Here is a 26061-nt window from a genome sequence, read left to right on the forward strand (position 1 = left end):
AGAGCAGAGCGAGAGCGGGACCCGAGGCCCGAGAGCGGGACCCGAGGCCCGAGAGCAGAGCGAGAGCGGGACCCGAGGCCCGAGAGCAGAGCGAGAGCGGGACCCGAGGCCCGAGAGCAGAGCGAGAGCGGGACCCGAGGCCCGAGAGCAGAGCGAGAGCGGGACCCGAGGCCCGAGAGCAGAGCGAGAGCGGGACCCGAGGCCCGAGAGCAGAGCGAGAGCGGGACCCGAGGCCCGAGAGCGGGACCCGAGGCCTGAGAGCGGGACCCGAGGCCCGAGAGCAGAGCGAGAGCGGGACCCGAGGCCCGAGAGCAGAGCGAGAGCGGGACCCGAGGCCCGAGAGCAGAGCGAGAGCGGGACCCGAGGCCCGAGAGCAGAGCGAGAGCGGGACCCGAGGCCCGAGAGCAGAGCGAGAGCGGGACCCGAGGCCCGAGAGCGGGACCCGAGGCCCGAGAGCGGGACCCGAGGCCCGAGAGCAGAGCGAGAGCGGGACCCGAGGCCCGAGAGCGGGACCCGAGGCCCGAGAGCAGAGCGAGAGCGGGACCCGAGGCCCGAGAGCGGGACCCGAGGCCCGAGAGCAGAGCGAGAGCGGGACCCGAGGCCCGAGAGCAGAGCGAGAGCGGGACCCGAGGCCCGAGAGCGGGACCCGAGGCCCGAGAGCGGGACCCGAGGCCCGAGAGCGGGACCCGAGGCCCGAGAGCAGAGCGAGAGCGGGACCCGAGGCCCGAGAGCAGAGCGAGAGCGGGACCCGAGGCCCAAGAGTGGGACCTGAGGCCCGAGAGCGGGACCCGATGCCCGAGAGCGGGACCCGAGGCCCGAGAGCGGGACCCGAGGCCCGAGAGCAGAGCGAGAGCGGGACCCGAGGCCTGAGAGCGGGACCCGAGGCCCGAGAGCAGAGCGAGAGCGGGACCCGAGGCCCGAGAGCGGGACCCGAGGCCCGAGAGCAGAGCGAGAGCGGGACCCGAGGCCCGAGAGCGGGACCCGAGGCCCGAGAGCAGAGCGAGAGCGGGACCCGAGGCCCGAGAGCAGAGCGAGAGTGGGACCCGAGGCCCGAGAGCAGAGCGAGAGCGGGACCCGAGGCCCGAGAGCGGGACCCGAGGCCCGAGAGCAGAGCGAGAGTGGGACCCGAGGCCCGAGAGCAGAGCGAGAGCGGGACCCGAGGCCCGATAGCAGAGCGAGAGCGGGACCCAAGGCCCGAGAGCGGGACTCGAGGCCCGATAGCAGAGCGAGAGCGGGACCCGAGGCCCGAGAGCGGGACCCGAGCCAGAGAGTGGGACCTGAGGCCCGAGAGCAGAGCGAGAGCGGGACCCAAGGCCTGAGAGCGGGACCCGAGGCCTGAGAGCGGGACCCGAGGCCTGAGAGCGGGACCCGAGGCCTGAGAGCGGGACCCGAGGCCTGAGAGCGGGACCCGAGACAGGAGAGAGAGCGAAAAAAGTATCAAGGAGTGACGACACAAGACAATAGGTATGTGATTGGTTGGTGAGTGTTCGTGTTTTTTTCCCCTCCAAGCTAGGGCAGTGGTTTAAGCCAAGAGCTGGGGAACTATAGCCATTGCATTATTAAATTAATAACTTAACTACATAAACCAATGAATTAATAACTATAAATAATCATTTGAATAAAAACTTTAAATTAATTCAGGCTATCAATGAGCAAATAAATAAGATGGCAGGGCAGACTATGTGTCAGGACTGTAGTATGTGGAGTTTGTGGACAGCAAGACAGTCTCGGATTCCCACATCTGCAGGCAATGTCTCTGCCTTCAGTCACTCCAGCTCAGAGTTATTGAGCTGGAGTGTGAGTTAGAAACACTCTGAAACCTAAGGGTGGGAAGGGAATTTCTGGATATTTATCCAGAATAGTCACACCCCAAAGCAAAGCACAGGTTCAGGAAAGGGAGGGTGTGACTGTCAGGGAGCCGGGTAGCGGGGACATAGGAGAGGTTGAGAAGAACGGCCTGCAGACACTGGTCCTATCTAACAGGTACAATGTACCCGCTACCTGTGAGGACAAGGAGAAAGACTGCAGGGAGGACAGTAACAATGCAGACCAAGGCACCATGGCTCAGAAGGCTGTCCACGGGGGAGGGGAGGAGGAGGGGGAAAAGAGCAGAATAGAAATGTGGTAGTGATAGGGGACTCTATAATTAGGGGGATAGATAGCGCCCCCTGCAGCCAAGACCGAGAATCCCGAAGGGTGTGTTGCCTATCCAGTGTGGCTGGAGAGGAATTTGGAAAGGGAGGGGGTAAATCCAATTGTCATGGTCCATATTGGAACAAACGACATAGGAGGAACAGGGAGGAGGTCCTGCTGGTCACCGTATTATAAAAAGGATATACAGGCACTGGAGAGAGTGCAAAAAAGATTTACAAGAATGATACCAGAAATGCGAGGGTATATGTATCGGGAAAGGATGTAAGGCTGGATCTCTTTTCTCTTGAGAGGTGACCTAATAGAGGTCTTTAGAATTCTGAAAGGTTTCGATAGAGTGGATACAGAGAGAATGTTTCCACTTGTGGGGAAGAACATAACTAGAGGTCATCAATATAAGATAGTCACCAAGAAATCATATAGGGAATTCAGAAGAAATTTCTTCAAAGAGTGGTGAGAATGTGGAACTCGCTACCACAGGGAGTGGTTAAAGCGAATAGTATAGATGCATTTGAGGGGAGCCTCGACAAGCATATGAGGGAGAAGGGAATAGAGGGTTATGCTGATGAAGTTAGATAAGGAAAGATGGGAGGAGACTCGAATGGAGCATAAACGTCAGCATGGACTGGTTGGGCCGAATGGCCTGTTTCTGTGCTGTATATCCTATGTAATGACAAGAAGCCAGTGTATGAATAGCAGGTTTGGGGCAATGGGTGAGCAGTATTGAGTGCTGGACAGGATAACGCTGGTTGAGTTTTGAACAGGTTGGAATCTAGTAGAGAAAGGGAAGCTCAAAAGGAGGACACTGGAGAAATCAAGGGGTAGAAATTCAGCGCTGCCCGAAACAGGTCACACCTACCGTTGCTGATGTGTCTTCACCGCCACAGTGGATGAGGTGGCCTCTTGCGCGAAATTCAGCTTTGACATTTTTTTCCCCCGAGTGGACCGGAAGGCAGACAGAATGGGGGCGATAGTGCGGTGGTGAACACTCTAGAGGGGAGGAAGTGGAGGCGGGGCGGAGTCTCCGCTGCTGTCAGTCATCAGCCTGGCACTGATGATGTCATGACGCGTGTGCGTCATCATGTCTCTCCCCTTCACTGAAAGGAGAGCGCCGCTGCGAGCTCTGCGATTATTTTAGTTAGGTGCACCGGGCCACCAGGGAGTGTACATGTGGAACTGATCCACGATTGTGGATGATGTCACCAAGATGAGGAAGGGGACTGGACCAAGGATAGAACCTTGGGGATGTCCGGAGGTAATGGTGCGGGGGCAAGAGATGGAGATTGCTGCAGATGCTGTGGCTACAATCAGATAGGGAAGAGTAGAGCCAAGCAGCGGCAGTCTCATTGAGCTGGACAACGGAACAGTGGCGTTGGAAGAGGGTAATGCTTTCAGTCATTACAAAATCTGCAAAAAGCTCGAGTGAGCCGAGGAGGGATAATGTATCATGGTCACAGTCACATAGGATGGCATTTGTGACCTTAATTAGGGCCGTTTCAGTGCAGTACAGGGATGGAGACCTAATCGGAAAGATTCAAACAGGGAGTTTCAGGAAAGATGAGTTTTTATTTGGGAGACAACAGCATGTTAAAGGATTTTGGAAAAGAAACGGAGGTCAAGTATCTGCATGAATATGTAATATAACCTTGTGCCTGCAGATGATGTCACGAGGACCATTAACATGTAGATGAAGAGGAGAAAGGGGCTAACAAAGGAAAAAAAGGCGTCCCAAAGCACTTTACAGCCAATGAAGTAACATAGAAACATAGAAAGTAGGTGCAGGTGTAGGCCATTCGGCCCTTTGAGCCTGCACCACCATTCAATATGATCATGGCTGATCATGCAACTTCAATACCCCATTCCTGCTTTCTCTCCATACCCCTTGATCCCTTTAGCCGTAAGGGCCATATCTAACTCCCTTTTGAATACATCTAACGAACTGGCCTCAACAACTTTCTGTGGTAGAGAATTCCACAGGTTCACAATTCTCTGAGTGAAGAAGTTTCTCCTCATCTCGGTCCTAAATGGCTTACCCCTTATCCTTAGACTATGTCCCCTGATTCTGGACTTCCCCAACATCGGGAACATTCTTCCTGCATCTAACCTGTCCAATCCTGTCAGAATTTTATATGTTTCTATGAGATTCCCTCTCATTCTTCTAAATTCCAGTGAATATAAGCCTAGTCGATCCAGTCTTTCTTCATATGTCAGTCCTGCCATCCCGGGAATCAGTCTGGTGAACCTTCGCTGCAAGAATGTTCTTCCTCAGATTAGGAGACCAAAACTGTACACAATATTCAAGGTGTGGCCTCACCAAGGCCCTGTACAACTGCAGTAAGCCCTCCCTGCACCTATACTCAAATCCCCTAGCTATGAAGGCCAACATGCCATTTGCCTTCTTCACCGCCTGCTGTACCTGCATGCCAACTTTCAATGACTGATGTACCATGACACCTAGGTCTCGTTGCGCCTCCCCTTTTCCTAATCAGTCACCATTCAGATAATATTCTGCCTTCCTGTTTTTGCCACCAAAGTGGATAACCTCACATTTATCCACATTATACTGCATCTGCCATGCATTTGCCCACTCACCTAACCTGTCCAAGTCACCCTGCAGCCTCTTAGCATCCTCCTCACAGCCAACCAGCTTGTGTGTAGTCACTGTTGTAATGTACGAAACACGGCAGCCAACTTGTGCACAGCAAGCTCCCACAAACAGCAATGTGATAATGACCAAATAATCTGTTTTTGTGATGTTGTTTGAGGGATAAATATTGTCCAATAAACCAATATTCATAAGGAAAGACCTTTGTGCGATCCTGGAAATGACTTTGCAAGGTTGGGAAGAGAGGCCATTGCTGGAGATATGCTGGCTGCATTTGGACAAGTAGAAGTGGAATCGTACAAGGACAGTCCCACAAAGCTGGACAGTGGAGGAGAGGTGACGGAGGAGAATGGCACATTCAAAATAAATGATAATCACTATTAGTTCTTAGTGAGGTCATCGACCTGAAACATTAACTCGCTTTCTCTCTCTACAGATGCTGCCTGACCTGCTGAGTATTTTCAGCATTTTCTGTTTGAAGTTCTTAGTGAGGCTGTGCACGATTTCAGTGCACGCTTTTCCTAACACGGGTTTGAACTGGCTCCAAGTTTTCACGAATGAAGTTCGGTTCCACAAACCAAATCTGCTGAGCAATTTTCTGAGGTAATCTGCAGATTCTCTGCCACATCAACTGGACCATCAACTAAACCTGCTTCTGCCATCAGTTCTCAATCCAGTGAAACAGACAGTAAATAGGAAAGCTAGACTGGCCATCAGCCAACCAGACACTACATGATGATGTCATGCAAACACAGCCATAACAGATAAATATTATGCACTAGTAATTAAAATATGGCTGGCTTCACAGCCTTTCACTTTTATCTCAACTTGTTCTGGCTGAGCTCGTTGAAATTGCGCTTGTGAAACTCCTCGGAAATTTCCAGATATGTCTTCCCTTTTGTTTCTGGCAGGAAGATTCCAATGAATAAAGCGGCGAGAAAACTAAAGGAAAGGAACGGCACATAACACAAACTGCCCAGTCCGCCCTGAAAAACAGGAAAACAGGGTGAGTGCAAACAGAACAGATTGTTTTGTTCGAAAGGATACAAGTTATTTTGCCTTTTTCGACCTTTTCCTTTTCTCAGGTCTCCCTGTCCCACCCCCTTTCCAGCAGTTCTGCCCCTAGGCTTTACTAAAGGTAGAATTCCCATCTCAGAGTCGGATGGTTGTGCAGTACTGAGGGAGTGCCGCACTGTCAGAGGTATTATCAAATTAAATGTTAAACTGAGGCCCCAGCTGCCCCCTTGGCTGGACGAAACAGATCCCACAGTACTGTCTGAAGAAGAACAAGGAATCTTTCCGTGTCCTGGCCAACATTTATCCTTCAACCAACATCACTAAAGCAATTGAATTAATCATTTACCTGACTGCTGTTTGTGGGACATTTGCTGTGAGCAAATTGTTGTTGTGTTTCCTACATTACAACAGTGACTACAGTGCCAAAGTACTTCATTGGCTGTAAAACACTTTGGGATGTCCTTAGGATGTGAAAGGCACTATATAAATGCAAGTTCTTTATTTTCTCTGCATCCTTCACAGAAGTCACTAAGTGGTGATCAAGAGCAGTTGGAGGTGGCTCTCCCATTGGGTAAACAGCTGGCCTCGAACAGTACAATCAGGACTGGAAAAGCACAAAGTTTCAAAAAGCCAGCACAGGGTCGATGGGCCGAATGTCCTCCTCCTGTGGTTTATCATCCTATGATTGTGGGGGTTGCTGGAATGGAGACCCCATCCCAACAGCGTCTGTTCCACCTCCAACGCCGCAGCTCATCAATCCACCACTACCAATGCCCAAGCTGCCGGACTGGGACTGTGGGCAGATCTGGCATGCAAGAACAAAGTGCAGCAACAACTGTCTATAACTGGCCTCAGATCCCCAACCTCCATTTCTGTCCATGGTGCTTTTTTGACACATGCTGGTGCAATGTCCTCATTGTCGAAGAACAGTGAGCAGTCTACCTAGAATCAGAGTGAGCTTCGGCATGGTTTAGTCGGAGGTGCTGTAAAATGGTGCTGCAAGATGCCCAGATTTGTGCTAGTGATTATTCATGTGATGGCGGGTACTGATGGGGGGGGGAGGGGGGGGAAAAGAGCTGAGCCACAGCAAACTGCTTTTAATGGAGAGCGAAGGAAAACCATTTAGCCACGCACCCCAGACCGCTGCTTTCTAACTCCTAAATAGCAGCTGAGGTGTGAGAACAGATGCCCTCTGCCTCTCAAGCTAGATAATGGTGCAAGAGTCTCAAGAGACCAGAGGGAGAGAGGGAGAGAGGGAGAGAGGGAGAGAGGGGGAGAGGGGGAGAGGGGGAGCGGGGGAGCAGGGGAGCGGGGGAGCGGGAGAGAGGGGGATGGGGAGAGGGGGAGTTGTCTTTTTGATGGGTAACAATTGCATTATAAAGAAGGAGCCAGAAAGCATGCAGAACACAATAGCTGTGGTTTGTCAGGAAGCAATATTACAGCAAGAGGATAGCTTGTCACAATATTAAGTTACATTTAGTCTGTGTTCAAGATACTTACTACGACGAATGGGAAAGTCACCCCAATTACAGTAAGGTTTATCCAGAGCAGGGAGCCACTGATCATGTAGGCCATGGGCCGTGCAGTTTGGTCAAAGATCTCCATCGGTATGACCCCAGTTACTCCGGCTAAGGGCAAAGAAGTCACAATGGATTGAGAACACACTCGGTATCAGGGTGTAACAAGACATTCTTCAAGAGCAGTCAGCAGGGGAGAATACAGTCCTCACAAACTAAAGGCATTATAACTGAGATACACAACAGAGAGCACCGGTGTAGGGAATGACCAAGAACCAAATCGGGCCCCAGTAACCCCTCTTGATTGTTCAAACATTACTGCTCACCACACTCATCTGCTTGCTTGCATCATCTGATAAGAATGAACATCATGTCACAAGATTGCCGCATCATTGGCAATACCGCCTACTGAGTTAGCCACCCTCTGCAGGCTTCCAGACACAAATATTGGCATTTCTGGATCAAGAAGCTGAGATATTTCAGTGCTACCCTCCCTCTACAGCACTCCAACAGCTCCCAAGTCAGGCAGAACAAAGGTTAGATGTACAATTTTCTGCTTTTTCATTAAGCAGGTTGCATATCATTCAACCCAATAACTCCCTCTCTGTGACTAGAGTATCTGTTGTTCCCCTTCCCTGTGTTTTTTTTTGTCTTGATTCTACAAAAATGCTTATTTATCTTTCAGTTTGAGGGGCGCAGGATCAAATATTAAATATTAACCAGCAATGGATGAGTAGAAATTTGCTCCAATTAAATATCGGGAAGAACAAAGCCATTGATTTTGGTTCACACACAAACTCCATTCCCTTTCCACTAATTCAATTTCTCTCCCGGCAACTTTCTGAGGCTGACCAAGTCTGTTCACAACCTTGGTGTCAGATTTCATCACGAGATTAGGAGGGGCGTGGCTATGGATAGATTTGAAAACAAGAATGAGAATGTTAAAATTGAGGCGTTGCTTAACTGGGAGCTAATGTATGTCAGCGAGCACAGGGGAGATGGGTGAATGGGACTTATTTAAGCTTCCTACCTTGTATCCGTTCTATTAAGACTGCCCATTTCCACCTTTGTAATATTGCTCATCTCTGCCCTTATCTCAACTTATCTGCTGCTGAAACCCTCATCCATGCCTTTATCACCTCTAGACTTGACTATTCCAACGCACTCCTGGCCTAGTTCTACCCTACGTAAACTTGAGATCATCCAAAACTCTGCCGTCCATGTGCTAACTTGCACCAAATCCCATTCACCCATCTCCCGTGCTCGCTGACCTACATTAGCTCCCAGTTACGCAACACCTCAATTTAAAAATTCTCATCCTTGTTTTCAAATCTATCCATAACCATGCCCCTCCCTATCTCTGTAAGCTCCTCAGCCATATAATTCCCCTGGACCTCTGCGCTCCACCTCTGAACATCCCCGATTTTAAATGCTCCACCATTGGCGGTTGTGCCTTCAATCGCAACAAAGTGAGGTTAAGTTACTGAGACCCTGATGCCATTGAAGGTCCTAAGCTCTGGAATTCCCTCCCTAAATCTCTCCGCCTCTTTACTTCTCTTTCCTCTTAAGACTCGCCTTTAAACCTACCTCTTCGACCAAGCTTTTGGTCATCTGCCCTAACATCTCCTTATATGGCTAAGTGCCCAAAAAATGTTTTTATAAACAGTCCTGTGAAATGCCTTGGGGCGCTTTATTATGTTAAAGGCGCTATATAAAGTTGTTGTTGTCATTTTTTCTCTACAGATGTTGACTGGCCTGTTGTGTATTTCAAGTATTTAGAGTTTTTCCTTTATATGATTACAATACAGTGACCTACCTGGTCCAATTCCAAAGCTTAAGATGGATGCAAAGATGCAAATCATGCTCATGTATGGCATCCAGCTGATCTTGTCCTAGGTCAAAGTAGATAGTATCAGTAAGAGATACATTATATTCCATCTCCCACGTTCTTGCCCACTCACCCAATCTGTCTATATCCCTTTGCAGCCTCTGTGTCTTCCTCACAGCTTAGCTTTATACCTTTAGCAAACGTGGTACATTAAACTTGGTCCCCTCATACATTATTGGAAAGATGGGCATAGATTTGAGAGGCAACAGGACATTCAAAGACTTTGGAGTGGTGCAAGGGATGAGTTACCAAGAGCAGACAGTGGTAGGAACTGGTACCAAAATCGCAACAAAGTGAGGATAAGTTACTGAGACGCTGATGGCACTGAACCATGACTCTCACACATGTTTATTTGCCTCCTCAAATAGTGGGAGGAGCTTTCAGTGTAAAGTAATTCCTGCACACGTGTATTTGCTCTCTTGCCTATTAGGTGAAATACTCGGGTATATTGCTGGCCAACTGCCTGGTGGAAAAGGGCCACATTGGGTTCCAAGGAGAGAGCTTCCCTGCCAGCGAATGTTGCCATTTAGAAAGATTCGGCACTGGTCACTACCTCAATCTGCAAATCAACCCAGGATTGAGATATGCCAAACGTGGTGCTGAACACCAGGGGCTTTATGCTGAGGCGGGATCAATGATGCCTTTACATATTTGTTTTAGTTTCATTCTTGCAATTTACCAACTGAAAATCTCTTGTAATGGGAACACAAGGTGTTTGAAAATTTTGACACCAACTCCATTTCACAAGATCCTTCCCATTCTGTTCACTTTAATGAAAACACAATCTAAAAGAATTTGCAATGAGCCCATCCTAAACAACACCCAAATATTTCCAGCATTTTCTGTTTTTATTCCAGATTCCAGCATCTGCAGAATTTTGTTTTTGGAACACCCAAATATAACTTGTTCTGGAAGTGGGAATCACATCCTGAAAATTCACTCATTCCAATCCAACTCCCTTTTTTAACTGTGAGAAAGTGGCTGTGACTCACCTGGAGAGTCAATGAGATGGTGAACAATATTCCACAAACAACCATCGAACTGTAACCTCCCACAAGCAGCATTCTACGCCCAATCCGCTCAACAAACAGGTTCTAATGGAAAAAAAATCACTGTTACAACATGTCGATTAATCACCTCTCATTCTACACCCGATCCCAGTGAAAGCAATAAACATTCCCGGGTCTGCTACAGCACATTGCAAATGTATCAGAAACTCCTACATTGTCCAGACAATAGCAGAGCACAGAGCTCAGCATAAACCCCATCTCATGCTGTAGCCCAGCCCCGCTTCTGAAACCTACTGCCGTTTGGTCTGGTCTTGTAGATTATTCATGTTCTGATGAAATGAACAAAGTTCAGTTCTGATGCAGGGTCATCAACCTGAAACGTTAACTCTGTTTCTCTCTCCACAGATGCTGCCTGACCTGCTGAGTATTTCTAGCATTTTCTGTTCCGATTTCAGATTTCCAGCATCAGCAGTATTTTGCTTTTATGTTAGATTATTCATGTATTGGCACCCTTAAAGCCTCCCTGATAAAGTGCAACATCCCCACCGACACCTGGGAGTCCCTGGCCAAAGATCGCCCTAAGTGGAGGAAGTGCATCCGGGAGGGCACTGAGCACCTCGAGCTCATCGCCGAGAGCATGCAGAAATCAAGCGCAGGCAGCGGAAAGAGCGTGCGGCAAACCTGTCCCACCCTCCTTACCTTCAACGACTATCTGTCCCACCTGTGACAGGGACTGTGGCTCTTGTATTGGACTGTTCAGCCACCTAAGGACTCATTTTAAGAGTGGAAGCAAGTCTTCCTCGATTCCGAGGGACTGCCTATGATGACGAGGTTGAAAATCTAGACCATAATAATCGTTCAACATAAGTTTTAATCTGGCCCAGTCCAGTAATCTATTTGCATGCCAGCTCAGTACAGCATAGTAATGCAGTAACCCATACACAGCCTGGACCAGTGCAGTAACCCATTCACAGCCTGGCCTGCTCTGGCACAGTATAGCAACCCATACACAGCCTGGCCTGGCACAGTATAGTAACCCATTCACAGCCTGGCCTGGCTTGGCACAGTATAGTAACCCATACACAACCTGGATTGGCACAGTATAGCAGTATAGTAACCCATACACAACCTGGATTGGCACAGTATAGCAACCCATACACAGCCTGTTACAGTTTATTAATCCATTCACAGTTCATTACAGTACGAGAATACAAGATAACTAGATAATTAAAGATGAGGAAGGTCTTTCAGCTCACCTTGTTCATCTATCCAGACATGCCCCCCACCCCCCCCTCCCAACAATGCAGCATCCAATTGTTTCTTGAATGTGGCAGGGTTTTTGGCTCCACTAATCTATCAGGAAGTTTATCTGACACATTGAGCATTGAGTGAAGAATTTTGTGACATCAGTCCTAAAATTACTTTTTACTAGTTTGAACTCAGGTCCCCTAGCTCTATTTCCGCAATTTAATTTAAAGTAATATTCAGAGTTAACTCTTCTCTACCCCTATGAGGTCACCCCTCAGGTGCCCCTTTCCAGACTGAAAAGCCCCAGTCTCTCCAGATGTTTCCTCACAACTCAGACTCCCGACACTGGCGATCAACCCCGTGGCCCTTCTCTGCAATATAAATCCCAGCTGTTGTTGTTGCACTGCCTCCAGTGCTTGCATATCTCGCACTTCCTGGTGGCCAGAACTGTGAGCAAAATTCAAGGTGCAGTGTGACCACAGCACCGTACAGTTTGATTAGTATCCTCTCATGTTATCTCTTCCTGTTTTGGCCGTGTAGTTTAAAATCCTACTGATTTAGTTGATTGCTGCTCTGCATTGGTTGGACATGTTTAGCACAATGGCTACTCCTCCTCGGTCTCAGTTTCATCCTTAAATATTTCAATACCATTCATGGGTGCGTGGTGTCTATATTTACTAGCTCAAGGATGCATTGTACTTAAGTGTGCAAGCTCTCACCAGTCACAATGTGGGTTCCATAATAACAAGTAAAATAATTAGGAAAATGCTGGAGTCCATTATTAAGGAAGCAGTAGCGGGACATTTAGAAAATCATAATGCTGTCAAGCAGAGTCAGCATGGTTTTATGAAAGGGAAATCATGTTTCTCAAATTTTCTGGAATTCTTTGAGGATGTAATGAACAGGATGGATAAAGGGGAACCAGCAAATGTCGTGTATTTGGATTTCCAGAAGGCATCCGATAAGGTGCCACACAAGAGGTTACTGCACAAGATAAAAGTTCACGGGGTTGGGGGTAATGTATTAGCATGGATAGAGGATTGGCTAACTTACAGAAAACAGAGAGTCAGGATAAATGAGTCATTTTCAGGTTATAAGAACATAAGAACATAAGAAATAGGAGCAGGAATAGGCCATAAAGCCCATTGAGTCTGCTCCACCATTCAATAAGATCATGGCTGATCTGATCATGGACTCAGCTCCACTTCCCTGCCCGCTCCCCATAACCCCTTATCGTTTAAGAAACTGTCTATTTCTGTCTTAAGTGTATTTAATGTCCCAGCTTCCACAGCTCTGAGGCAGCGAATTCCACAGATTCACAACACTCAGAGAAGAAATTTCTCCTCATCTCAGTTCTAAATGGGCGGCCCCTTATCCTAAGAGCATGCCCTCTAGTTCTAGTCTCCCCCACCAGTGGAAACATCCTCTCTGCATCTACCTTGTCAAGCCTCCTCGTAATCTTATACGTTTCGATAAGATCACTTCTCATTCTTCTGAATTCCAATGAGTAGAGGCCCAACCTACTCAACCTTTCTTCATAAGTCAACCCCCTCATCCCCGGGATCAACCTAGTGAACCTTCTCTGAACTGCCTCCACAGCAAGTATATCCTTTCGTAAATATGGAAACCAAAACTGATAGCAGTATTCCAGGTGTGGCCTCACCAATACCCTGTACAGCTGTTACAAGACTTCCCTGCTTTTATACTCCATCCCCTTTGCAATAAAGGCCAAGATTCCATTGGCCTTCCTGATCACTTGCTGTACCTGCATACTATCCTTTTGTGTTTTATGCACAAGTACCCTCAGATCCCTCTGTACTGCAGCACTTTGCAATCTTTCTAAATTAATTTAGATAATAACTTGCTCTTTGATTTTTTTTTCTGCCAAAGTGCATGACCTCACATTTTTCCAACATTATACTCCATCTGCCAAATTCTTACCCACTCACTTAGCCTGTCTATGTCCTCCTGCAGACTCTTTATGTCCTCTTTGGCAAACTGTAACTAGTGGGATGCCACAGGGATCAGTGCCAGTGCCTCAACTATTTACAATCTATATTAATGACTTGGATGAAGAAACCGAGTGTAATGTAGCCAAATTTGGTGATGATACAAAGATAGGTGGGAAAACAAGTTGTGAGGAGGACGCAAAGAATCTGCAAAGGGACATAGTCAGGCTAAGAGAATGGGCAAAAAATTGGCAGGTGGATTATAATGTGGGAAAATGTGAGGTTATTCACTTTGGTGGGAAAAATAAAAAAGCAAATTTTTAAATGGGGAGAGATTACAAAATGCTGCGGTACAGAGGGATCTGGGGGTCCTTGTACATGAAACACAAAAAGTAGGCATGCAGGTATAGCAAATAATTAGGAAGGCAAATGGAATGTTGGTCTTTATTGCAAGGGGGGTGGACTATAAGAGCAGAGAAGTCCTGCTACAACTGTACAGGGTATTGGTGCGGCCACACCTAGAGTACTGCGTACAGTTTTGGTCTTATTTAAGAAAGGATATACTTGCATTGGAGGCAGTTCAGAGAAGGTTCACAAGGTTGATTCCTGAGATGAGGGGGTTAACATATGAAGAAAGGCCGAACAGGTTGGGCCTATACTCATTGGAGTTTAGAAGATTGAGAGGTGATCTTATTGAAATGTATAAGATTCTGAGGGGGCTTGACAGGGTAGATGCAGAGAGGATGTTTCCCCTTGTGGGGGAATCTAGAACTAGGGGGAATAGTTTCAGAATAAGAGGTCGCCCATTTAAAATGGAAATGAGGAAGAATTTCTTCTCTCAGAGGGTCGCGAATCTTTGGAATTCTCTATCCCAGAGAGCTGTGGAGGCTGGGTCATTGAATATATTTAAAGGTGGAGATAGACAGATTTCTGAACGATAAGAGAGTTAAGGGTTATGGGGAGAGGGCAGGGAAGTGGAGTGGAGGCCAAGATCAGATCAGCCATGATCTTATTGAATGGCAGAGCAGGCTCAAGGGGCCAGATGGCCTGCTCCTGCTCCTATATCTTGTGTTCTTATACATGAGCCATTTGTAATGAAATAACTTGTAATGATGAAGAGCTTGCTATACAGCAGGGAAATTACAGGGGGATTTTTTATTTTTATTTATGTTACCTGGTTATCCTATGTGTAACATTTCAGTCTATGTATTATCCAGTGCGTGATACCCCCGAGCCGATGTGTTACCTAGTATTCAACACAATCACACCGTTGTATTTTCCTGTAACACTCTCCAGTCTGTTTATTATCTTGCACATACCATACTCTATCCTGTGCATTATCCTTTGTGCAACACACCAACCAATGTATTATCTTGGTCATCATTTTCACCCAATAAATGATTGTGTAAATAATGCTCCCCATCCTGTACATTATGCATGTGAGGTATTATTCAGCTTGTGCATTATCCCGTGTATAACACATTTCAATCTTTGCATTATCTTTTTGAATCTAAAAAGAGGGGTCTTAGAGAACCTTTAAATTGGCCCATTATCCAAGTGAGCGCCAAAATAAAAGGTGTGGAGATGATTCTGCTCTGGTACCATTGTGCTCCCTGTAATATACGTGGGAAACAAAAGGGATTTGGAATAAAATAAATAATAATACAAAATAAACTAATAAACGAATCACGAGAAATTGTTTCACGGTGAAACAAAGGAGAATTCAAACAGTACGTACACTTGTTAATGAGGTGATAAGCTCACAGCACCCAGTTCCAATAGCAACATACTGGATCTTTTCAGTGGGAATTCCTGCAGCACGAAACACATACACAGCGTAGAAATATGCCTGATGGGAGAAAAAAGGTATTAAACTCAGAATCCAACAACATACACAGGGCATGCACCAAGTATATGTAATACACATATACACCGAATCTGCGGTTCCCTGTATAATATAATACATTTTACACAGTCTGCGGTTCCCAGTGATATACAGTGTGTTATATAATATACACAGGCTGCTGTTCCCGGTGATATACAGTGTGTTATATAATATACACAGTCTGCTGTTCTCGGTGATATACAATGTGTTATATATACAGTCTGCTGTTCCCGGTGATATACAGTGTGTTATATAATATACACAGTCTGCAGTTCCCGGTGATATACAGTGTGTTATATAATATACACAGTCTGCGGTTCCCGGTGATATACAGTGTGTTATATAATACAGTCTGCGGTTCCCGGTGATATACAGTGTGTTATATAATATACACAGTCTGCGGTTCCCAGTGATATATAGTGTGTTTTATAATATACACAGTCTGTGGTTCCTGGTGATTTCCAGTGTGTTATATAATACACACAATCTGCAGTTCCCTGTGATTATACAGTGTGTTATATAATATACACAGTCTGCAGTTCCCTGTGATTATGCAGTGTGTTATATAATACACACAATCTGCAGTTCCCTGTGATTATACAGTGTGTTATATAATACACACAACATGCAGTTCCCTGTGATTATACAGTGTGTTATATAATACACACAATCTGCAGTTCCCTGTGATTATACAGTGTGTTATATAATATACACAGTCTGCGGTTCCCAGTGATATATAGTGTGTTATATAATATACACAGTCTGTGGTTCCTGGTGATTTCCAGTGTGTTATATAATACACACAATCTTCAGTTCCCTGTGATTATACAGTGTGTTATATAATATATACAGGCTGATGTTCCCCGTGATGTAGAATTTATAGAATTTACAGCACAGAAACAGGAAATTCAACCCAACAGATCTCCACACAAGTCACCTCTCATGTTACTTCATCTCACCCTATCAATATATCCTTCTATTACTTTCTCTCTCATGTACTTATCTAACTTCAACAACTACAACTTGTATTTATATAGCGGCTTTAACATAGTAAAATGTCCCAAGGCGCTTCACAGGAATATTTTAAGACAAAACAAATAAATTTGACACTGAGCTACATAAGAAGAAATTATGGCAGATGACCAAAATAGAGTATGAGAGGAAGCTTGCCGGGAACATATAAACTGACACTAAAGCTTCTATAGATATGTGAAGACAAACGTAGGTCCCTTGCAGTCAGATTCAGGTGAATTTATAATGGGGAACAAAGAAATGGCGGACCAGTTAAACAAATACTTTGGTTCTGTCTTCACGAAGGAAAACACAAATAACCTTCTGGAAATACTCAGGGACCGAGGGTCTAGTGAGAAGGAGGAACTGAAGGAAATCCTTATAAAGCGGGAAATTGTGTTCGGGAAATTGATGGAATTGAAGGCCGATAAATCCCCGGGGCTTGATAGTCTGCATCCCAAAGTACTTGAGGAAGTAGCCCTAGAAATAGTGGATGCATTGGTGATCATTTTCCAACAGTCTATTGATTCTGGATCAGTTCCTATGTGCTGGAGGGTAGCTAATGTAACACCACTTTTTAAGAAGGGAGGGAGAGAGAAGGCGGGTAATTATAGACCGGTTAGCCTGACATCAGTAGTGGGGAAAATGTTGGAATCTATTATTAAAGATGAAATAGCAGCACATTTGGAAAGCAGTGATGTGATCAGTCCAAGTCAGCATGGATTTATGAAAGGGAAATCCTGCTTGACAAATCTTCTAGAATTTTTGAGGATGTAACTGGTAGAGTGGACAAGGGAGAACCAGTGGATGTGGTGTATTTGGACTTTCAAAAGGCTTTTGACAAGGTCCCACACAAGAGATTAGTGTGCAAAATTAAAGCACATGGTATTGGGGGTAATGTACTGATGTGGATAGAGAACTGGTTGGCAGACAGGAAGCAGAGAGTCGGGATAAACGGGTCCTTTTCAGAACGGCAGGCAGTGACTAGTGGGGTGCCGCAGGCCTCAGTGCTGGGACTCCAGCTATTTACAATGTACATCAATGATTTGGATGAGGGAATTGAGTGTAATATCTCCAAGTTTGCAGATGACACTAAGCTGGGTGGCGGTGTGAGCTGTGAGGAGAACGCTAAAAGGCTGCAGGGTGACTTGGACAGGTTAGGTGAGTAGGCAAATGCATGGCAGATGCAGTATAATGTGGATAAATGTGAGGTTATCCACTTTGAGGGCAAAAACACGAAGGCAGAATATTATCTGAATGGCGGCAGATTAGGAAAAGGGGAGGTGCAACGAGACCTGGGTGTCATGGTACATCATTCATTGAAAGTTGGCATGCAGGTACAGCAGGCGGTGAAGAAGGCAAATGGTATGTTGGCCTTCATAGCTAGGGGATTTGAGTATAGGAGCAGGGAGGTCTTACTGCAGTTGTACAGGGCCTTAGTGAGCCCTCACCTGGAATATTGTGTTCAGTTTTGGTCTCCTAATCTGAGGAAGGATGTTCTTGCTATTGAGGGAGTGCAGCAAAGTTTCACCAGACTGATTCCCGGGATGGCAGGACTGACATATGAGGAGAGACCGGATCAACTGGGCCTGTATTCACTGGAGTTTAGAAGGATGAGAGGGGATCTCATAGAAACATATAAAATTCTGACGGGACTGGACAGGTTAGATGCAGGAAGAATCTTTCCGATGTTGGGGGAAGTCCAGAACCAGGGGACATAGTCTAAGGATAAGGGGTAAGCCATTTAGGACTGAGATGAAGAGAAACTTCTTCACTCAGAGAGTTGTTAACCTGTGGAATTCCCTACCGCAGAGAGTTGTTGATGCCAGTTCATTGGATATATTCAAGAGGGAGTTAGATATGGCACTTCTGGCTAAAGGGATCAAGGGGTATGGAGAGAAAGCAGGAAAGGGGTACTGAGGTGAATGATCAGCCATGATCTTATTGAATGGTGGCGCAGGCTCGAAGGGCCGAATGGCCTACTCCTGCACATATTTTCTATGTTTCTATGTAAAAGCTTGGTCAAATACGTAGGTTTTGGGGACCGTCTTAAAGGAGGAAAGAGTGGTAGAGAGGCTGAGAGGTTTAGGGAGGGAGTTCCAGAGCTTGGGCCTAGGCAGCTGAAGGCACGGTCACCAATGGTTGAGCGGGTATAATCAGGGATGCTCAAGAGGGCAGAATTTAAGGAGCGCAGATATCTCGGGGGCGGGGGAAAGAGAGCGGTTTGTGAGGCTGGAGGAGGTTACAGAGATAGGGAGGGGCGAGGCCATGGAGGGATTTGTAAACAAGGATGAGAATTTTGAAATCAAGGCGTTGCTTAACCGGGGGCCAATGTAGATTGGTGATGGGTGAGTGGGATTTGCTGCGTGTTAGGACACGGGCTGCCGAGTTTTGTATGACCTCAAGTTTACATAGGGTAGAATGTGGGAGGCCATCCAGGAGTGTGTTGCAGTAGTCAAGTCTAGAGGTAACAAAGGCATGGATGAGGGTTTCAGCAGCAGACGAGCTGAGGCATGGGCGGAGACCCTTAAATGCATCCAAGCTATTTACCTCAACCACTCCATGTGGTAGTAGGGGGTAAGCCGTGGGGGGTGGGGTGCGGGGGGTTGCAAATCATTTAAAGAACAGCTTGCAAAAAGTGATGGGTAAATTTGAGGGGATGCAACCATGTAAGTGGCCACTTCTGGGGAAGAAAATTTGCTGAAAACGATGGCCACTATTGCAAAGGCTGTTAATATTATTCATGTTTATTTCAGCAAGTGACAGGGCAGAGTGACAGTCCAACTGGATGGCTGGAGAAGTAGAGGTGGTGCAGATTGAGATGGTAGTGAGAAAGGTGCCCCTGCAGGTCACCATCCACATTGCACAGCTTGAAATATAGTCCTGTAAACAACACACCCACTTGATGTGGGCAGTGGATGACTGGATGCCATAGCGACATTGATTCGAGGAATGTGTGTGGACGTCGAAACAACATCAATGGGCCGAAACTTTAATATTAACTGCAAATTGTCAGGCGCTTCGGGTGGCCATACAAAATCTGAGAATAAAGTTGCATGGGACGCTAAGTGGGGCTAACCCAACGGAAAATCCACCCATGGTTTGTTGCATAATATACACTGGCGCTGTTATTCCCTTGAGATGCATGGGAATCGATATTCGCTCAGATTGTGGTGTCAAAATAAGGGTGAGGCCAAGGCACGCGCTGTTAGTCATGTGTAAATGGTGTAGCAATGGTTAAATGCCAATATCCAAACGTTGCTGTCCATCTTACGCTGCTCCGCTGTTAGCTTCGCAAAAATGGCATCTCGCCGTCGGTCTCAAATGCACTGAATGGTGTGAAGTTGCTGTATATGTGCAGTAGACATGAACTATACTCGCCACAGAAAGTGAAATCTTGTCATTAAATGCATAAGTACTCTTTCAATGACGTGGTAATCGTTAATTACTGGCAATCAACCTCCCTGGTACTGAAAATTACTATTATTACTGGAGTCTCATTCCTTCAGGTATTAATTGCTGCTGGGGATTCTCTAAAGGTCAGATTTTAATTTTAACTTTTCCTTTCTACTCTCTCTCTCTCTCTCTCTCTCGTAATCCAACCTCGCTGTCCCTCCCTTTCTGTACCTGATTTGACACTGAATTCACTCACTCTAATTCACACTTCCTTCTCAGTCCTTCCTCTGTATATTTCCCAATCCTTCAATCTGATTGGTTAGGGAGATACACAGTTGCTTTCCCTGTTCACTCGGGTTCTGTTTCCCTCACTGTGATATTATCAGCTCGCGCCATTCAGCAACTTGCTATGTAGAAAATGTGAAAACCTGAACATGCAGGAGCGCACAGCTGCACAGTACACATCTCGAAAGGGTGTTGAAGGGCGGGCCACCAAATAATATTTAAAATTAGGCCCCCGTGGCCTCTCTGCCTCGTGTACAATGGTCAACCAGCAGCCCTTTACTGGGGGCTGGCAGTGGATGATGCAGCCCTGGCATTGTGAGAGACGCCCACAGAGTTATGTAAATGACCTGGTCATGCAGTAGTGAACAAGGTCAGCCTGTATGTGTAGGAGGCCACTATGTGTACAAGCGAAGCACCGGGTTACTGGCCCCATGATATATACATAGTGTCTCTGATCCTTTGTGGTGTGCTCTTTCCCCAACTAAAACACAACAAGACCTCAGGAGCAGATAGAATCCCCAGCGAAGTACTAAAGCTTGGCGGAGAAGTACTCTTGGCACGAATCCACAGCCTCATCCCTCTTATCTGGAAGGAGGAGAGCATGCCAGGGAATCTCAGAGACGCCGTAATCGTGACCATCTTCAAGAAAAGTGACAAGTCCGATTGCGGTAATTACAGAGGAGTTTCCCTGCTGTCTGCTGCAGGGAAAATCGTCGCAAGAATCGTCCTCAATTGTCTCCTCCCCGTGGCTGAAGAGCTCCTCTGAGTCGCAATGCGGATTTCGCCCACTAAGGAACATAACGGACATGATCTTCACCACGCAACAAATCCGAGAAAAATGTAGGGAGCAACATCAACCTCTGTACATGACCTCACAAAGGCCTTCGACTCTGTCAACCGAAAGGGATTATGGAGTGTCCTTCTCAAATTCGGCTGTCCTCAAAAATTTGTCACCTTTCTCCGCCTGCTTCATAATGATGTGCAAGCTGTGATCCTTACCAATAGATCCACCACAGACCCAACACCAGTGCAGACCGTGGTCAAGCAAGGCTGTAACATCACACCAATGCTCTTCTGAATCTTTCTCGCTGCATTACTTCATATCACCTTTAACAAGCTCCCTACTGGAGTGGAGCTCATCTACAGGACAAGCAGGAAATTGTTCAACCTCTGACGCCTCCAGTCCAGATCCAAGGTTGTTCCAACCTCTGTCATTCAATTACAGTATGCAGATGACGCTTGCGTTTGTGCACACTCGGAGTCCGAACTCCAAACCATCGTTGACACCTTCACTGAAGCATAAGAGAGTCTGGGCCTCACATTAAACATCAGTAAGACAAAGGTTCTCTACCCTGCCCTGCCCCCCAGTCACACACTACTGCTCACCGATTATCAAGATCCATGACGAGACCTTAGATAACGTGGACCACTTTCCATAACTTGGGAGTCTACTGTCAGCAAGGACAGACATCGATGACAAAGTCCAACATCGCCTTCAGTGTGCCAGTGCAGCCTTCGGCCGCCTGAGGGAAAGAGTGTTCGAAGACCAGGATCTCAAACCCGGCACCAAGCTCATGGTCTACAGAGCAGTAGTGATCCCCGCCCTCATATGCTTCAGAAACATGGATTATGTACATTAGGCACCTCAAAGCACTGGAGAAGTACCACTAACGCTGCCTCCGCAAAATCCTGCAAATTCATTGACAGGATAGGCGCACTAATATCAGCGTTCTCTCTCAGGCCAACATCTCCAACATCGAGGCATTGACCACGCTCGATCAGCTCTGGGCGGTCCACATTGTCCGCATGCCCGATACTAGACTCCTGAAACAAGCACTCTACTCCGAACTATGTCACGGCAGGCGAGCCCCAGGACAGAGAAAATGCTTCAAGGACACCTTCAAAGCCTCCTTGAAAAAATGTAACATCCCCACCGACTCTCGGAAATCCCTGGCCCAAGACCACTCAAAGTGGAGGAGAAGCATCCGAGAAGGCACCGAACACCTCGAGTCTCTTCCCTGGGAGCACGCGGAAGCCAAGCACAAACAGCGGAAAGAGCGTACGACAAATCAAGCACACCACCCACCCGTCCCTCCAAACACCACCAGCCCCATCTGTGAGAGAGACTGTAGAACCCACACTGGTCTCATCAGTTACCTTAGAATTCATTTTAGTGTGGAAGCAAGTCATCCTCGACTCCAGGGAACTGCCTAAGAAGCCCTGCAAATTTCTCCTTTTCAAGTATATATCCAATTCCCTTTTGAAAGATACTATTGAACCGGCTTCCTTTCAGGCAGTGCATTTCAACGTGCCGCATAAAAAAAGTTCACCTCATTTCCTCCCTGAATTTTTTGCCAATTATCTTAAATCTGTGTCCTCTGGTTACCGACCCCCCTGCCACTGGAAACAGTTTCTCCCTATCCACCCCATCAAAACCCCTCACAATTCTGAACAACTCGATTAAATCTCCCATTAACCTTCTCTGCTCTAAGGAGCACAATCCCAGCTTCGAGTCTCTTCACATAACTGAAGTCCCTCATCCCTGGTATGATTCTGGTAAATTTCTGCGCCCTCCCTAAGGCTTTAACATCCTTCCGAAAGTGGTCGCAGTACTCTAGCCGAGGCCTGATCGGTGATTTATAACTGTTTACCATCATTTCCTTGTTTTTGTACTCTGTGCCCCTATTTATAAAACAAAGGATCCCGTGTGCTTCTTTAACATCCTGATCAACCTGTCCTACCATCGTCAATGATTTCTGCATGTGAACCCCCCACAGGTGTCTCTATTCCTGCACCCCCTTTAAAATTGTACCATTTAATTTATACTGTCTCTCCTCATTCTTCCTTCCAAAATGCATCATAAAATGCAGTCACAAAGCCCAGCACAGGATTGGAAAAATGAAGGCATGGTTATTGATGCCTTCCACAACATATACTAATGAAGGTTTGCACTGGCACCAGTTGCTTTTTACATTGCTAGGTGGGAAGCTCCCAGTGGCTCTCAGTCCTACTTACGGCATCGTTCCCACATAACTGTATGGCACTGCCCAGCACGAAGGTGATGATCAGTTGCCACCGGACCGAGCGGTCTTGGAACAGGTCCCACAGTCTCTTTGTGCTTTGACCCTGGAGCGCAGTTTGCTCCTTCAGCATTTCATCCATTTCCGCAGTGAAGTTGACCTTGCCGCGTAATCTCTTCAACGCTGCGGAAACGAAAAAGGTGATGCTATTGGGAGGCCAATCAGAAACATGCACGGTCTGACAGATTTACCAATAGCTTCTCTCTGCACATCTCTCACATAATGAAAGCTTCTAGTGCTCTCTTCTGTTATATATTACTACAGAATTTGCAATTTTAACTCCCGATTCCCCCACACAATTGTTTTCCATTGATAATGCACTGGGTGTTTGGATGGGATACCCCCCCGCCCCCCACAATGCTGAAAGGCTTCAGTACCACCCGGGAAGATCCCAGGTTGGATATCGGGCCAAAGCGGAATTAAAGCCCATCAGCAGAGGGCCAGTCGTGCTCTGCAATTGCTCACGGTGCACCTTGGCTAAGGGGGGTAAATAAAACAGCCGGTATACCTGCTCCTGATTACTATTAGGAACATAGAACATAAGAGCATAAGAAATAGGAGCAGGAGTAGGCCATACGGCCCCTCGAGCCTGCTCCATCATTTAATACGATCATGGCTGATCCGATCATGGACTCAGGTCCACTGCCCTGCCCGCTCCCCATAACCCCTTATTGGTTAAGAAACACTAGTAGGCCATTCAGCCCTTGAACCTGTTCCACCATTCAATTAAATCATGGCTGATCTGTATCTTAACTCAATTTACACGGCTTGGATCCGTAACCTTCAATACCCTTGCCTAACAAAAATCTATCAATCTCAGTTTTGAAATTTTCAATTGACCCCGCCTCAACAACTTTTGTTAGGGGGAGAGTTCCAGATTTACCTTTGTGTAAAGAAGTGCTTCCTGGCATCATCTCTAAACAGCCTAGCTCTAATCTTAGTGTTCTGCCCACTTATTCTGGACTGCCCCACCATAGGAAATAGTTTCTCCCCATCTATCTTATCAATCCTTTAATAATTTTAAACACCTCGAATGGATCACCCCTTAGCCTTCTATACTCAAGAGATTACAAGTCTACTCTACGCAACATGTCCTCATAATGTAACCCTTTTAGCCCTGGTAGGATTCTGGCAAATCTGCACTCCAAGGCCAATACATCCTTTTTGAGGTGCAGTGCCAGAACTGAGCACAGTATCTAGATGGGGTCTAACCAGACAATTCAGCGCTAGTCAGCGACCACTGTTCGGAAATACGCGTCTGAATATCAGGCGAGGACATAGGAGGATACAGCAGTAACAGCCCTTGTAGTAGAATAGCCTGCCCGCACTCACTGGCGAGGTGGGTACATGAAGAATGACACTTGGGTGGGGTGACAGAGAGCTATAGGAGAGAATTGGACCCATACTCCAGCAAAGAACGCTTTCAGTAGTGGAGCAGAGGAAAGGAAATAGTTTTGTGTTTTATTATAGTGCAAGGCCTGCCTCTGTAGCCACTGGGGGAATTTCCATTCCCGCTTTCTCCATGATCCCCCAGCCAATGGAACAAAATATTTATTCTCCCCTCTCTCAACCACTTACCCTTTATGCACAAGTTCTTGTTCTCCCTGTCAATCAGCAGGTATCTGGGACTCTCTGGGCACCACGGCAGAGTGATGAGCTGGATCAGAGCCGGCACTGCACAGGACGCCAGCAGTAGAGGCCACAATTCTTCACTGCCCAAAATCTCTCTGCAAGTAATATCATGAAATAGCATCACTTCCTTATGAATACACCTTGTGCGACCAACACAGTCAACCAATATAGTTGCACTATGCACAAAGGATCAGTGGTGAGCAGCAAATATAGTACAGTCCCCACCACTTACACACTCCACACTTAACATAGGCAGCCGCCTATAATTGGGCAAATGGGGCTAGCCATTTACCATTGCCGTAGAAGGCAATTATAAAAGGTGTCACTTATATTGCACAGGGGTTGGGGACCATTTTGGATAGTTCAACAAGTATTTATCTTGTACTTACCAATTTACTCTGCCGATTTCAGGGAAAGCCAGGTCTTCAAGCAGTTTTAATCCGCTGTTCACACTTGTTAAAGTGCGATTAGTAAAGTGATGAGATTCTGAATACAGCTGCTAACATTTAGAGGCAGTTGCTAAGTAAAGACTTCCTGCTTTTTAAAAAAATAACTGCATTGTAGGCAAATCTCAGTAATACAAACACGCCCGCTATAACCGGTGGTGACTCGATTAGCATTTTTCTTTAATTCAGTAGCGGCCACCCGCTCAGTACCTGGGGATCCGGCACAAAGATAGGTTGTACGTAGGGGCCTGGGGAGATGCTTGGTGGGGCTTGAAGGGTCGGATCAGGCCCGCCACAGTGGGCAGATCGACACCCGATACAAGGAGGACCCCAAATTGTCAGGATGGGCAATGGGCAGGAGAGACGGCATCAGTAGGGCAAGGGGTTCCTGCAGTGGCGACAGGAACATGGGAAGGGAGATGGTAGGAAGGATGGGAGAGGCCCACAATGAAAACTGGGAGGAGCAAGGCTGAATATTATCAGATGATCAACTCAGCCAATCACAAGTAAATTTAAATCAATAGCTAAATCTCACTGCACCACCCACTGTAGCAGGTCTGAATCAAGATGCAGTCACAGCTCAATATATAAGGTGAAGTGTCATGGAAATCGCCCAACAGGAAAATTGTGATATAAAAAATATTACAAGAATCAAGTGTTACAGTATGCAACATTTTTAACATTAGGTGGCCAGACAGGCAATTGTCAACTATACTAATAGCTGCAGACACCATAAAACTGTTATATATGTAAACTTGGAAATACTCTGTACAGCCACCAGAGGGCTCATCCCCTGGGGTCCCAAGGGATCCCATAATCCCTTGGGAGCACAGGTATTTAAGGAGGCCTCATAGGTTGGAGAGGCAATCTGGAGACCTGCAATAAAAGACTACGGTCACACTTTACCTTGAGCTCACAGTGTTCAGTCTGACTCTTTCTCC

General features: G+C 46.6%; 1 protein-coding gene across 1 annotated transcript in view; it reads right to left on the bottom strand.

Annotated features, from left to right (window-relative positions):
- Nucleotides 1–5520: 5520 nt before the first annotated feature.
- The window catches only part of LOC139268861 (solute carrier family 2, facilitated glucose transporter member 11-like), an 85232-nt gene continuing 64691 nt past the window's right edge, over nt 5521–26061 (bottom strand). Inside the window, exons 6-12 of the mRNA XM_070887648.1 lie at nt 24621–24769; nt 22978–23165; nt 15124–15234; nt 10171–10272; nt 9107–9182; nt 7274–7401; nt 5521–5742 (exon numbers count right to left, since the gene is read on the bottom strand). Coding sequence (XP_070743749.1) covers nt 5575–5742; nt 7274–7401; nt 9107–9182; nt 10171–10272; nt 15124–15234; nt 22978–23165; nt 24621–24769 — 922 coding nt within the window. The 3' untranslated portion in view covers nt 5521–5574. The remainder of the gene's footprint in view (nt 5743–7273; nt 7402–9106; nt 9183–10170; nt 10273–15123; nt 15235–22977; nt 23166–24620; nt 24770–26061) is intronic.

Source organism: Pristiophorus japonicus, chromosome 8 (genome assembly GCF_044704955.1).
Source record: "Pristiophorus japonicus isolate sPriJap1 chromosome 8, sPriJap1.hap1, whole genome shotgun sequence".
Classification (NCBI taxonomy): Eukaryota; Metazoa; Chordata; class Chondrichthyes; family Pristiophoridae; genus Pristiophorus; species Pristiophorus japonicus.